This window comes from Choloepus didactylus, chromosome 1 (assembly GCF_015220235.1).
Source record: "Choloepus didactylus isolate mChoDid1 chromosome 1, mChoDid1.pri, whole genome shotgun sequence".
Taxonomy (NCBI): Eukaryota; Metazoa; Chordata; class Mammalia; order Pilosa; family Megalonychidae; genus Choloepus; species Choloepus didactylus.
This window is the reverse complement of record NC_051307.1, coordinates 185,394,836-185,409,205: the sequence shown is the minus strand read 5'-3', so window position 1 is coordinate 185,409,205 and position 14,370 is coordinate 185,394,836. Positions and strand designations below refer to the sequence as shown.

Sequence of the window (14,370 nt, the reverse complement as noted above, 5' to 3'; positions counted from 1 at the left end):
TTTTCACTGTAATAATAATACCATGATTGAACATCCTCATAAATAAATCTTTTGCCCATCTTTAGTTATTTCAGTCTGTCTTTATAGCTTCAATTTATTGAGAACTAATAATGTGCTGGGAATTGTACTTTTTTTGGATTTTCTTTGTATCTTTCTGGGGCGATATCCTCATTCTCTGCTCACTCCTCAGAGCTCTGACCCGGGCCCGTAACTCACGGGACACTTTAATTTTTATCTAAATGCCGATTAATCCCAAATTATCTTCTCAAGCCCAGATCTCTCCCTCAAGCTCCAGATTCCATATATGCAGCTATTATGGAGTTTCAGACTCAGCAAGTCCCAAACAATCTCACATCCCTTAACCTTCCTAGCCCTTCCCTTGCCCCTGATCCTCTCGCTTACTTCCAACATCTTTTCAATCAAAAGTTCAGTAAAAGTCTGCCTTCCTACTATCTACCAGATCCACTGAGTTCTCTCCGCCTGCACTTGCACCTCAGCTCCTGTCTTGCTATCATGGATGGCTCAAGTCACCTCCTAACTGGCCCCCCAGTCTCCAGGCTTTGTTTCCCCAGCCCATTTTCTACACTGCAAACAGTGCTGTTTCTAAAGTGTCAGTGGATCATGTTATTCCCTGGTTTAAACTCTTCAGTGGCTCCCCGTTCCCCACTGGGTGCATTCTAGCCTTCTTACCTGGCTTAAAAGGTCCTCATAAACACCTGCCTGCCCACCTCTAGTCTCACTGCTTGTGAGCTCCCTCCTGGTACTTTGTGCTTCAGTCATACTGAATTGTCATTCCTCAAATAACGAGGGAAGCCCAGATATAAAGACACATTTTAAAGTCATGATAAACAAACTCATTTGGCCCTGAGACACAGATAAATACATCTATGCAAAAGGCTAAAAAAAAAACAAAATAGACCCAACTTACATAATTATATAGTTAAGGGAGTTGTAAATCTTCAAGTTATTGGGAAAGATGGATTATTTGAAAGTCAATACAGGGTTAATTGGTCAAGAATTTGGGAAAATAAAACAATGGATTATCGTATAAATATATATCATTCTCGTATAGATTGCTAAGAAAAAGATAAAGTCCAAAACAAAAATATTTTAAGGAAATACAATTGGTAAACAAATATTCACATCTTACCAATATGCACATTAAATATAAGAAATTATTTTTGGGGTCTCTAAAATTGTCAAAGATTATGAAAAATAATAGAATCCAGTGTTCTGAGGAGAAACCAGCAAACTTATGTATCACTGGAAGGAGTGTAAATTTGTAAATTCATAAACACTTATTCAATTTGAAAGAATAATCAGAAGATTTAAAACTATACAGGTTCTTTAATTTGTCAATTCCACTTTAAAGATTTTATTCTAAGGAAATTAGAATAGTGGATGAGTATAAAGGTGTTACAAGGATGTTCATTACTAAGTAAGGAAAAAATGTAAACAAAGTAATGTTCAAAAATAGGGTGTCCATTATGGTAAATTCATACAACGGAATACTATATAGTCATTTACAAATAAATATAAATAATACTAATATTTGTTGATGGGAAAGTTTTTACAATATAATGTTTTTTAAAAAGCCACAGAGCAGTTTCTATCATCGTGCAGCATAATACTCTGTGTGTGTGTGTATATGTGTGTGTTTCAAACTGAAAGGGTAAAAATCATGTTAGAGCATTTTGACTTTTCCTGTCATGTTTTCCCTGTGAGTTTTTCAAGTTTTCTGATTTGAGTGATAGTTACTTGTGTGGGGAATTAAACCTTTTTATTATGAAAAATTTCAAACAAACACAAAGGTAGTGTAGTAAGTTCCCACGTACCCATCACCCAAATTCAAAAATCATATTTATTTTACAAATTTAGTTTCATCCATTTCCCCTGATGTTTTTGCAAGCTGTCCAGGTGATTCTGATGCGTGCTCAAATTTGGGAGACACTAATATGGAGAGTTTGAGGACTAACAATAAAATTGAGTGGCATGGGGAGGGCAAGGATGGTGGGAGAGAGCTGAGCAGATGGGCACTAAAGATAACTTCATTAGGTAACACCGAAAGGAAGTGGGAAATGGAGGGCATTTTTGTCTGAATTTCCAAATCTTTGATTTGTGAAATAATGACAGAGTTTTGCAGACTTTTCTATGGCATTTCAATGGTCATGGTGGAAGTCTTATAATTACTCAAAAGCATCACATTTCATTTGAGTTCCCAAGTCTTTGTGTAAACACTAGTTACCAGAAACTGACTGGCAGGTATATGTGCCTTTTTAAATTGAAAAATGAATAATTGTTTATTAGTAGGCGTTTGTTTGATAGATAAGATCTTTTGTAAAATCTTCTTTCCTTAGAAGGGAAAATAATAGAAACTGCCATTGGTGGGAAACTGTTGAGCCCAGCTCTAAGGTCTGAGAAAACCACAAACCACTATCTCTGCTGGCAGAATAATTGAGAAATAGCAGTAAAGCCTGCCCAAATATAAGTTTCCCTGGAGACAAGAAGAGGGTCTCAGTATATAGCCAGCTGTTTTCCATGGCTCCCTTGAGAGGTTCAAGATTGGGAAGGTTGGTGAAAGAAACCAATTCAAGTTACACCTGGATGTGAGTAGTGTTTTTGGCGTGCTGTGGGTTGTGTTAACACCTGGAACTGTTGTCCTGGAGCTCTTAAAAACACACCGGCCAAGAAGCAGTGTGTTTCCTGTCTCGAACGTTTGTGGGAAATCCCAAAACATATGGTCTGTGTACCCAGACTCTCAGAAGCGTTATGGTGGTTTTCCTGAGCCACAGTCTAGCCCATGCCATTCTGGAAATTAACTCTGAAGGAGAAGATGCCCTGAGTCTGGTGGGTGTGAATTGGCCTGAGTTCTCCTTTATCCACTCACAAAGCACTTACTCTCTGCTGCTGGATTTCCTTCCAAGGAATTGGTGTTGTGCTCTGCAGATTGATCTGTAGGAGGCTGAAAGTATTTGCAGGCCTGTAGCTTGGAAAAGGAATGTGCGATGAAGAGCCTCCAGTTTCCCGGATCAAGATCCTGGCAGGAGAAAGACTGGTGCATCCAGCTGTGGGCAGTCGAGATGGTGGAGAAAGAGGCCGAGATTTTGCCCCCGAGATACCAGCTGGAATTCAGTCCAGCCTGGCGGACTGAGGCTGGTGACTGGTCTAAGAATGGCAGCATGCCGTATTTAAAACGAGAGACCCAGGGATGTAGCCCACCTGCTCGTGGGGGCCTCTGGATGTGTGGTAACTTTCAGGACAGCTGCGTGTCCCTATTTGATCTCCTGGGCCAGTGGTCAAGGTGGTTGTGGTTACAGTGTGGCACCGTGTGCTGTCTTCCTAAAGTAAAGCCACACCCTTTCTTGTTCAAAATCTCTCTCTTGTTAAAGAATGTGCAAAGCGATGACTGTCTTTGAGAAAGTGCTACCAAAACTACAAGCTGTCATCCCATTCAGGGTGGTTTAAAGCACAAGCTATATTTTCTGTTTTCTTCTTTTCTCAGCCTGTCATCTTTTAAGCAGTGTGCTTCTTATGTAATCTAACTATATAAAGACTAAAGGAAAGTGGTATATAAGATTAAAAAAAAATTTCCATTGAAAATTATTTTATTTTTTGAAAAAAAAAATTGCTGTATTCCTTTGGTCCAGTAGTTCCACTTCTAGCAGTTTATTCTGAAGATACAAGATATGTGCAAAGATGCACATATGAGGATGTTCATTGCAGAATTGTTTGTAAAAGTGAAAAACTGTAATCAACATAAATATCTCTCAAAAGATTAAATAATGTGTGCTAAAATGCAGCCTTTCGAAAGATTGAGAGATTATACTAGTGTGGAAAGAGCTCTCAGACATTAAAAAAAAAAAAAAAGCTGGGTACTCAGTAATACATGGGGTGTAATCCCATAAATGGGATTTAACATAGATGTTTTAAGAAAACTATATGTGTGTGTGCATATTTGTATACCCACACACACCTGTATTTATGTGTACATACCAAACTATCAACTGTGTTTACCACTAGGGTTGAGATTGGGGAGGGGAGGGGCACTATTTGCTGTATTCGATACTTTTGTATAGAGTATTTTAGATATTGACAAAGAGCACCTATTCATTTATTTAAAAAAGGCAAAAAGTGGCTTGCTGAGAGGCATACGTCTCTGTGATCTCCTTTCACCTTGGTGTTGCCTAGTAACATTAAAATACAGAGTTGCAGCGGTTCTTTTATTCATGCAACAAGTATTCTTTGAGGGCCTCATCTGGGCCAGGAGTTCTGCCAGGTGCCAGGGATGCCACAGTGGACAAGAAACAGCTGGTCTCAGAGGCCCCCCAACACTGAGCAGTCACCCAGCAATCGCAGTTTGGGGTGCAGGCAGCGCCCACAGAAGGGAGAGTTGTTTTTAAGTTTGTTTTCTCACAGGGTGAAAAAGTTCTGCATAGTCAGGGAAACCTGATTGTGATTCCTTCTCCTCAGACAAGCCGTGTGGAGATCCGCCTTCATTTCCCCACACCATCCTGCAGGGACGCACCGGCTTGGAAATGGGGGACGAGCTGCTGTACGTGTGTGCCCCAGGCCACGTCACGGGCCATCGTGAAACCGCCTTCACCTTGCTGTGTAACAGCTGTGGGGAGTGGTACGGCCTGGTGCAGGCCTGTGGGAAAGGTAAGCTGCCCTGGGGGCTGGGCCAGCTCTGCCGCACACACACTGCAAGCAGAGCAGCCCCACTGTTGCTGGCTTCATGTGATGGGGTCTTCACAAAGTTTCCTTTGAAAGCAGGCTTCCAGGCTTTGCCCTGAGTTCTGGACCTGGCACCACCTCCACTTGAGAGTTCCCGCAGCATTTCCAATGAGCCGAGCTCCATCTTCTGTACTGTGGGTAGAGGGCTAGCTAAACCCACTTTTCTTCTCTAAGGATAGATTTGCCTTGGGTTAACTTTCTAGCTCTATCTTTCCAGAAACCTGATAAGGGTGGGATAGTGGCTGTGGTACCAGGAAACATGGTTTGGGTAAAAATGACCCCGGAGTGGTACCCTGGGCTGGGAGGACTGTAAGTGAATTCTGAATACCTGATAGGAAGTCCAGTGTTGGGCTTCCTCAGTGTGTTGATTCCTGTAACTGGCTCGACCCTTGTGGGGATCGTGGGAGCTGTGCTTTATGGGGAGGAGAGGGGGCACTGGAGAGGGGAAGAGATGCCTGCCCCTGCCCTGCCACCTGGCTTTATTTCTTGGCCTGTAGCCTCTGAGAGCCCACTGTGGCCGTGGTAGTCATGTCAGTCTGAGTATTTACTTGAGACTAAAAAGACTCCTGGTGGTTGAGCTTCCACAATCTGATCTGACACCACCACCACCACTACCCCCACCATGTCCTTATTCCACCGGCATTGTATTCCCCCGGGGTCTCAGGGTTCTGCAGGACCCCTCTACCCAGACCCTGGGTATCGTGCCAGCATCAGAATCCACTGTTTCAGGCCACAGCCAGGGCTCCCCCCAGTTCCCTAGGACAGAGAACCCCACAGGGCTCTCTGGTAGCCCCAACTCCCACTTGGGCTTGTGACTCCTGCACTCCAACCCCATGCATGACCCAGGATTGTTCCCGACATCACGGGGCTCCTCTCAGCCCAGGACCCCTTTGGACCCCTCCTTCACTTCCTGTGACATCTGGGTACCAAGCAGAGGCTGGCTCAATGGACCTGAACGACTCCAGCACCACGATCCCACTGAGTTTATAGGAGAATCTGTCCCAGAAACATCCTTTAGACCCCGTGGGGGACGGTGAGGAGACCAGGGCACTGTCTTGTCTGCAAAATTCATCCACATTGTTGCCTGAAGCTGTGGTGCTGTTTACTATCCATAGTGTGAAAACCCGTCTGCAGCTGGTGAGCATTTGGGTTTATTTCCATTTTGCAGTTATTGTAAATTACACTGCTATGATTATTATCCACAACATTTGGTTCACAGGTGAACTCATTTCTCTTGGTTCCTGGGAGTAGAACCCCTAGAAGTTCCATGGGGTATGTGTATGTTCGGTGTTAGTGGATACCCCCAAAGAATTTTCTCAAGTATTTTGATCAGTTTGCTGTCCCACCATCCATGTATGAGAGCCCCTGTTGTTCAACATCCTCACAATCTTTAGGTTTGTGAGACTTTTTGGTTTTTGCCAAGTCAGTGAGTAACTGGTTTTGTTGTAGCTGTAATATTCATTTCTTGAATGATATTGAAGTTGAACACTCACCACATTATTAGGCATTAAAATTTCCTCATGTCAAGTGTCAGTTCAGGTTTTTTCTCCATTTTCCTAATTGATTTGAATTGATTCCTTACATATTTTATGATTTTTTTTTACACAAAACTTCCATAATTAATGTGTTACAAATATTTTTTCCCATTCTGTGTCTTTGTTTTCCTTTTAAAATGTCATTTAACAAATAGTTTTGTTGTTTATTTCGCTACTTCTCAGACTCTCTGTGGACTACTTAAAAAGTATTAGCAGACTAATATTTTGCTAAAATGCAATAAAAATTAATTAATATAAAAAAATAAAATAAAATAAACCAGAAATTCCAAATATAAAAATAATTTTTGTGTAGATTAAATAGACATAAAATTACCCTGTCAGTTTGTCACAAAAGCTTCTAAAAGCTTCCTCTCAATGTGTCTACTTATCTTGTTGTGTACTGGTAACAATAAGTTCCAGCCTGAGACAGTGATCTTGTTTTATCTTTTCTTTTTTCTTCCTTTTTAATTCTTACTGTTGCTCTTTCCTGTCTTGTTTAAGAAATCCTTCCCTACCCCAAGTTTGTGGAGATAATCTGTTTTATTATCTTCTAAAAGCTTTATTATTTTACTTTTCACATTTACACATTTAATACGTCTAATTGTTGTGTGTGTTGTTATAGGGGTTCAGTTTCATTTTTTCTTCCTTATGAGTATCCAGTTGCCCTCTGACTATCAGTTGGAAAGATTGTCCCTTCCCCACTGTTCCTTAGGGCCACCCCGTCATATATCAAAAGTCCATTAAGTATGGTGTGTTTCGGGACTCTACATTCTGTCAATCAATGGTGTCTGCATCTATCCTTGGGCTACTCCCATGCTGACAGTTACTGTAGAACTAAAATAAGTCTAGATATTTGGTGAAGCATAGCTTCATAGCTTGTTCTTTTTCAAAAAAACAAGGTAAGGTTCTTGTTATTTTTTGGCTTTTCTTGGCCATTTGCATTTCCATGAAATATTAAAATGAGCTTTCAAGTTTCCTTTAAGAAACCTTTGGGGTTTTCATTAGAGTTGCATTAAATACATAAATGGTGGGAAAATTGATATCTTTATAAACTGAACCTTCCAATCTGTGAATATTATTTATTTCTTCCTTCATTTGATCTTTTTTGCACATCTCCCTATGAAGTATTATTCTTTGTCCTAGAGGTCTTCCATATGTTTCTGTAGCTTTATTTCTAATGCTTCCTATTTGTTATTGTCTGACATTTTAAATGATATTTTAAATTTCATTTTTATCTTTTTTGTTTTCTATATAGGATTCAATTGATAAATTTATTTCATATCTAGGAACCTAGCTCAATTCTTTTTAATTCTAATAACTTATCTGGAAATTTTTTAGACTTTACAATTTGAAAGTTAATTAAGTTCATAGTCCCCTTGTACAAAATATTAATAATATTTTGTCATTGTATTTGTGTGTGCATGTACATGCATACATATATATGTATATAATGTAAGTTGAGGGGTGGTAAAAGGAGTGAGTTTTCTAAGGTCCATTAATTATCCTGGATGACGATAAATACTAAGAATAATGTTAGATTTTGACAATTCAAGGATATATGTTCTACTTCTTAAAACCTTACACTAACAGAGAGGAAAAAATGGGATCAGAAAAATAGACTCTAAAAGGGGTCAAAAAAGAGAGAAAAATACATGCAATAATCATGACAAATAAAAAATACGAAAGAAAATGGTAGATCAAAAACCAAAGGTGTCAAAAATTACTTATGGATGACCTGCCCCAATTAAAAGATTGCCAGACAAGATAAGAAAAAAAATCCTATTCTGTCCTCATAAGTGTATAAAACCCTACTATATGCTCTGTACAAGAGACATATTTATATGTAAGGTTGCAGAAAAATTGAAAGTAAAAAGTTGGAAAAGGATAATTTGCAAATATTAACCAAAATAAAATTAGTATAGTTATATTACTATCTGACAAAAAAACAACACCAGAGGTAAAGAGGGTCACTGCAAAATGATGGTTTCAATTTACTAGGAAAGTGTAAGAATTCTTTTCACTTGCTAGAAAACAAATGGATATTCATAAGGAAGAAAAAATGAAATTGAACACTTACCTGACTCATATACAACGATCAGGTATATTCATGTCAAATTTTTCCTCATAATAAGTGCTTTTAATATTCTGCTTAAGAAGTTTTTCCTATCCCAAGTTCATTTATATATATATTCTTCCATACTTCCTTTAAAAAGCCATATTGTTTAGGGGTGGTAGAAAGAAAAATCATGCCACCACTGGAAACTAAGATTGACCATCAGCATGCTGCAAGAGTTTAAGAAAAACTTGCACTGAGTGTAAACTTGAAGGAACTGAGACCCAGAGTAAATGAATAATAATCAGAAAAGTGGACTCACACATTTTGCTTTTTAGCGTGGTGATATGTAATGATATGCTACATTCTGTGCAATAGTCGTAAAGAATGCTGGTGCCCTGATCATAGCACTTACTGAGAATTATAATTTTTTATGTATTCCACTGGTTCCAAGAATTAAAGGACTGAGTTACAACATACCCTAGATGTGACTGAAGTAGAAATCCATAAGGAAAGGACAACTTAAAGTGAAAAAATATCTATCTGAGATAAAAAGGAAATCAATAAGAAGATGAAGAAAGTCACATGCAGTCACATTGGAGGCAGTAAAATGAGATCAATAATGTACATGGAAACTTGAGAAACTATCTTAATGCAAATGGCAAAAGAAATGAAAAAAATATGAAAGATGATCATATGCAAGGCAGAAAACTGAGATCACTCCTAAGAATTATAGCTGTCTCTAGGGAGGAAACTAGAACACATATGAAAAGCATTCAAAAAAATTTTAAACATGATTGGGGACGGGAGGAGATTCCCTGAGATTAGACTGAAAAAGCTCTCTGCATCCCAGGTGTACTAGTTTGTATATATTATGTCCCCCAGAAAAAGCCATGTTCATTGATGCAATCTTGTGGGGGCAGACATATTAGTGGGGATTAAGTTGGAACATTTGGATTAGGTTGTTTCCATGGAAATGTGCCCCACCCAACTGTGGGTGATAACTCTGATTGGATAATTTCCATGGAGGTGTGGCCCTGCCCATTCAGCATTATAAGCTCAGACAGCAGGAGCGAGCTTGCTATAGCCAAGAGGGACACTTTGAAGAGTGCACAGAAGCTGAGAGAGTAGCTGCGGATGAGAGACAGTTTGAAGACGGCCATTGAGAGCAGACTCTTGCTCTGGAGAAACTAAGAGAGGACAAACACCCCAAGAGCAACTAAGGGTGACAATTTTGAGGAACTGCAGCCTAGAGAAGAACGTCCGGGGAGAGAGCCATTTTGAAACCAGAACTTTGGAGCAGATGCCAGCCACATGCCTTCCCAGCTAACAGAGGTTTTCTGGATGCCACTGGCCATCCTCCAGTGAAGGTACCCAATAGCTGATGTGTTACCTTGGACAGTTTATGGCCTTAACTGTGTAACCAAATAAACCCCCTTTTATAAAAGCCAAATCATCTTTGGTGTTTTGCATTCTGGCAGTATTAGCAAACTAGAATACCAGGTAAAGCCAATTCTAGTTAACATTTACTGAATTCTTCCCACTGGTTTAGACTCAACTTAATAGTCATCTCACATACTATAAAAGTTACATATAAAGAAAATTAAACTATCTTACTAGTTTTTAATGATTAACAAGTTGGACAATAGTTTCTCACTTCTTGTCTTTATTAATATTCTAAAATGAGTATGATGACTTTTATAATAAAAATAACTTAAAGATAATGAATTGTTTCTAAAGATTGACAAATTACTCATAATCTTAATTCATTAGCATATTAACTGTCTTTATTTTCTTTTTCTTTATTTTTCTTCATTTTTCCAACCATTAAAGTCTGAGAATTGATTCAGTTTCTCTGGAAATAAATCATAATCATTTAAAAATAACATTAGAAAATTTTCTTGCTGCCCCCATCCAATGTTTTCTCACAGACTTGTTCTTCTGAAAATTTAATAATATTCATTTGGTATAAATCCATGCATTTGTGCTGAAAAGTATATTCTGTACTATGTAGCTATAACCCTTCTTAAATTGTTTCTGAACAACTATGAAGCAACACAGTTAAAATGAAAAAAAAGTTTAATTAAAAAAAGAAGCTGTATTGATTTGCCTTTCACATTTTAGGTATGTAATCCACCTGGAACTGCTTTTTCTGTATTATGTGAGGCAGGGATCTGATTTCATTCTTTCTCTTGGATATGGATACCTGATTGTCTCAGCATGATTTATTGAAAAATCACCACTATGCAACATAAATCTGTGCGTTATAGATCATGTCCATTTATGCATAGGTCTGTTTCTAGACTGACTCATTGTTCTGTTCTATTGTTATTTTGTCTATCCTTGTTCACAATACCTCTTAGTTTCTAGAGTGTTGGAATAATAATTTATATTTGGTAGAGTAAGTTTTCTACCTCATTATTCTTCTTCAGGCATGCCTTGGCTCTTACTGGCCTTTTTCAGTTCTATATAAAATTTAGAGCTAGTTTATCAAGTTACACACAGACACTTTGGAATTTTGATTGGGATTGCATTGAATCTGTATATCTATTTGAGGAGAACTGACAATTCCAAGTGTTGGCAATGATGTAGAGCATCAGAAACTTTCTATACATTGTTGTGGGAAAGTAAATCTGGAAAACAATTTGGCATTATCTGGTAAAGTTGAGGTTTTTGCAGAATAGATTGACCAGCAATTCTATTCCCAGATATATGTCTGATAAAAGATGTGCTTATGTGCATCAGGATGTGTACACAAGAATGTTCATAGTGGCCTTGTTTTTTAATTGCCCTAAATTGGAAACAACCTCAAAGCCCAAAAAGGGTGTATAAGTAAGTTGTGATATAGTAATTCATTAGAAAACCATACAACAAAATTAATAGGCTGACCTTGGCAGGTGATCTCACTGCCCTCTCCTCTACGAGTTACCTGACTCCCAGGGGTGTAAATCTCCCTGGCAACGCAGGATAAGACTCCTGGGGAGGAACCTGGACCCAGCATCATGGGCTTGAAAACATCTTCTTGACCAAAGAGGGATGTGAAAGGAAATGAAATAAAGCTTCAGTGGCTGAGAGATTTCAAATGGAGTCGAGAGGTCACACTGGTAGACATTCTTACACACTATATAGATAACATTTTTTAGGTTTTAATGATTGGAATAGCTAGAAGTAAATACCAAACTCCACCCCAGTAGCCTTGACTCTTGAAGATGATTGTACAACAATGTAGATTACAAGGGGTGACTGTGATTATGAAAACCTTGTGGATCACATTCCCTTTATCCAGTGTATGGATGGATGAGTAGAAAAATGGGGACAAAAACTGAATAAAAAATAGGGTAGGATGGGAGGGATGATTTGGGTGTTCTTTTTTATTTTTATTTTTTATTCTTATTCTGATTCTTTCTGGTATAAGGAAAATGTTCAAAAATAGATTCGAGTGATAAATGCACAGCTATATGATGGTACTGTGAACAGTTGTTGTACACCATGGATGATTGTATGTTATGTGAATGTATCTCAATAAAACTGAATTTAAAAAAGGAAAAAAAATTAATAGGCTATACCCAACCCAACAATATGGATATATTGCATGAAAGAAGCAGACACAAGAAGACATACCATGTGACTCTTTATATAAAAAGTTAAAAAAAAACATATTTAAATAAGTGATAAAACTAATAAAAGCAAGGAAGTAAAAACCACCAAAGTCAGGATAATGCTTACATCTAGAGGTGACGGAGCAGATGTTGTTTGGGAATGGGGTAAGGAAGGCTTTTGAGAATCTAGAGCTACTCTGTTTCTTGGCATTTGTAGTGGTTATACTAATATTTGTTTTGCAGTGGTCCCCTAAATGGTCATTTATGTTTTAGGCTTTTTTCACTATGTTTGTCATATTTTACAATTTAAGAAAATAGAATGGGGTGGGAGGAAGTGGAAATATTTTCAAGGAGTTTTGCCATAAGGGGAGCAGAGCAGCGACGTGGTAGCATGTGAAAGTCCTTTCTCCTCCTCTTCAGGCTCCTGCAACTCAGGCAGGTTCTGCTGTGGTCCTTTCTGTCTCTTTCCTCTGAGGCTGTGTCTTTGTGGGCAGGAGTCACATGCCAATGCTGATCACTCCCCTGCCCCAGAAAAGCAAGAAGAAGGTGTTTGTTGCGTGTGTCTCCCTTAGGAGGAGACCCTCCTCACTGGGGCTTTACTTCTGTCGAGGCACTGAAATTGCACCATCCCATGAGCCACACCCGCCAGCCAAACGGGTTGTTTACCGGCTCCAGGAGAATGAGAACTAAATGCAGGTTTTGTATGTCTGAAATGATGTTTGTTTTCTCACTGCAATGCAGAGTTGTTAGCACTTTCAGCTGCTGGGCAGGAATTCTGGTTTCTACACTTGACTGAGTATACAGACTATTACAGTTTTCATTACTCTGTGGATTTAACATTTAAAGTGTCTGTGTGTGGTGTGTGCATATTACAAGAATATCTTCACCAGATTATTTCTTTACATTTTTCACAGTTATTTTTACAGTGAATGTCAATTTTTTTCGGTTAGGGAACAGCTTCAAATTAGAGAAAAGGCATCATGGGGGAGTAGATCAAACAAGGGTTTGGAAACAAGCCTATCTGGGTTTGGATGACAGCTTTCACTGGACCCAGCTGGTTGGTCATTCATTCAGTCATTCCACATCCCTTCATTTGGTACGTTTCTGGGTATAGGTACACAAAGTTGAGCAAAACACTATCCCACCCTTAAAAGAACTTACAGTAAACAAATAGGATACCTTAAAGGAGACAGAAAAGCAGTGGCTGACCAGGTAGAAGGGAGACCTGGAGACTGACCTATCACAAAAGGTGAAATGTTAAAGGAAGAGTGTGTTTACAGATGGAACATGTATTTGATGAGCTCAAAGGCTGTAGAGATCAAGTAAATGAAAGCTAAAATGTGTGCATCAGGTTTACGGTATCAGAAGGTTCTAATGGCCTTGTTGGTGTGTGTATGGGGAGGGGGGAAGGGATGTACCACGGCCCCACTGCAGTGAGTACAAATATGGGAAGGGGACTGTAAGGAAGAGGGCCAAGGATGGACAACTCATTCTTGAATTTCTGCTGTTCTTGAAGAGGATGGGGGGAGACACAAAGGGTAGGATCAGGAATCCAAAGAGGTTGTAGTTTTTGGTTTTGGCTTGGTTTTGTTGGTTTACTTTAGTTACTTCAAGAAGGGGCAGGCTTGAGCTTTTTGAAATGATAGTGGAAAGGATTAGAAGAGAAGGGGAGTCTTAAATTAAAAAAAATGGATGCTATTTATCTCATAGAGTTACTCCACAAGGATCCTATGCTCATTCTTTCCCTTTCACCTTCATGTTGAGAAAGGAGTATATTCAGACCCTTTCACCTAGAGATCTACAGTGATTTGAACATTATACAGGCTGCTGGCTTCCTTCTATATCATTGACTCTAGTCCTTATTGCAACAAATAATCCAAGGCAGTCTGTGAATTCTAGTATCTGTTATTTGGGTGAGAAGCTGGTGCTTGCCAGCAGGCTTCTTGAATTCCGGAGACCAGCAGCTGGTCCTTCCAGAGAGGCATAGCCCATGTAGCTTTCAGACTTGATGGAGATATCTTTCTAATGTGTGGCTCCCAAATACTGCACACCAGTGGCCCCAGCTGCCTCACTCCTCCAGGGAGTTCTTGCCACTTCCAGCCTAAGATGATCTCCTTTGTTTTGTTTTGTTTTTTTAATTTTTTTTTTTTATTTTGTTATTCAGCCCTGCTTCTGACACTCCCTCCCTCTCTCCGGCCCTACACTCTAGGCATCCGCTGATGCCTGTCATGGTTTTCCTTCCACCTCCATTCCCACCCCAGGAACATTTCCTTCTATTTCCTTGTGAGATGCTGGCTCCCTATTCCAAACCCTCTGCCAGAACCTGCCCATGGACCTGTACCAGGGGCTCCTTTGCTGAAAAAGCCATAAAAGTCTCTGCCTCTTCTTCCCTCACTTCTTCAGAGCGCAGAGAGCCTCAAGGCTCAGGCACCTTCGAGCTGAAGACTTC

At 39.3% G+C, this 14,370-nt stretch overlaps 1 protein-coding gene across 2 annotated transcripts in view; it reads left to right on the top strand.

Moving 5' to 3' along the window:
• Positions 1–14,370, top strand: part of SUSD5 (sushi domain containing 5) — a 99,723-nt gene that overhangs the window by 53,026 nt on the left and 32,327 nt on the right. Inside the window, exon 4 of one of the 2 annotated variants that reach the window (XM_037828587.1) lies at positions 4,471–4,659. The exons of the other annotated variant lie outside the window; for it this stretch is intronic. Within the exon in view, the coding sequence (XP_037684515.1) occupies positions 4,471–4,659 (189 nt within the window). The remainder of the gene's footprint in view (positions 1–4,470; positions 4,660–14,370) is intronic. 2 annotated transcript variants of the gene reach the window in all.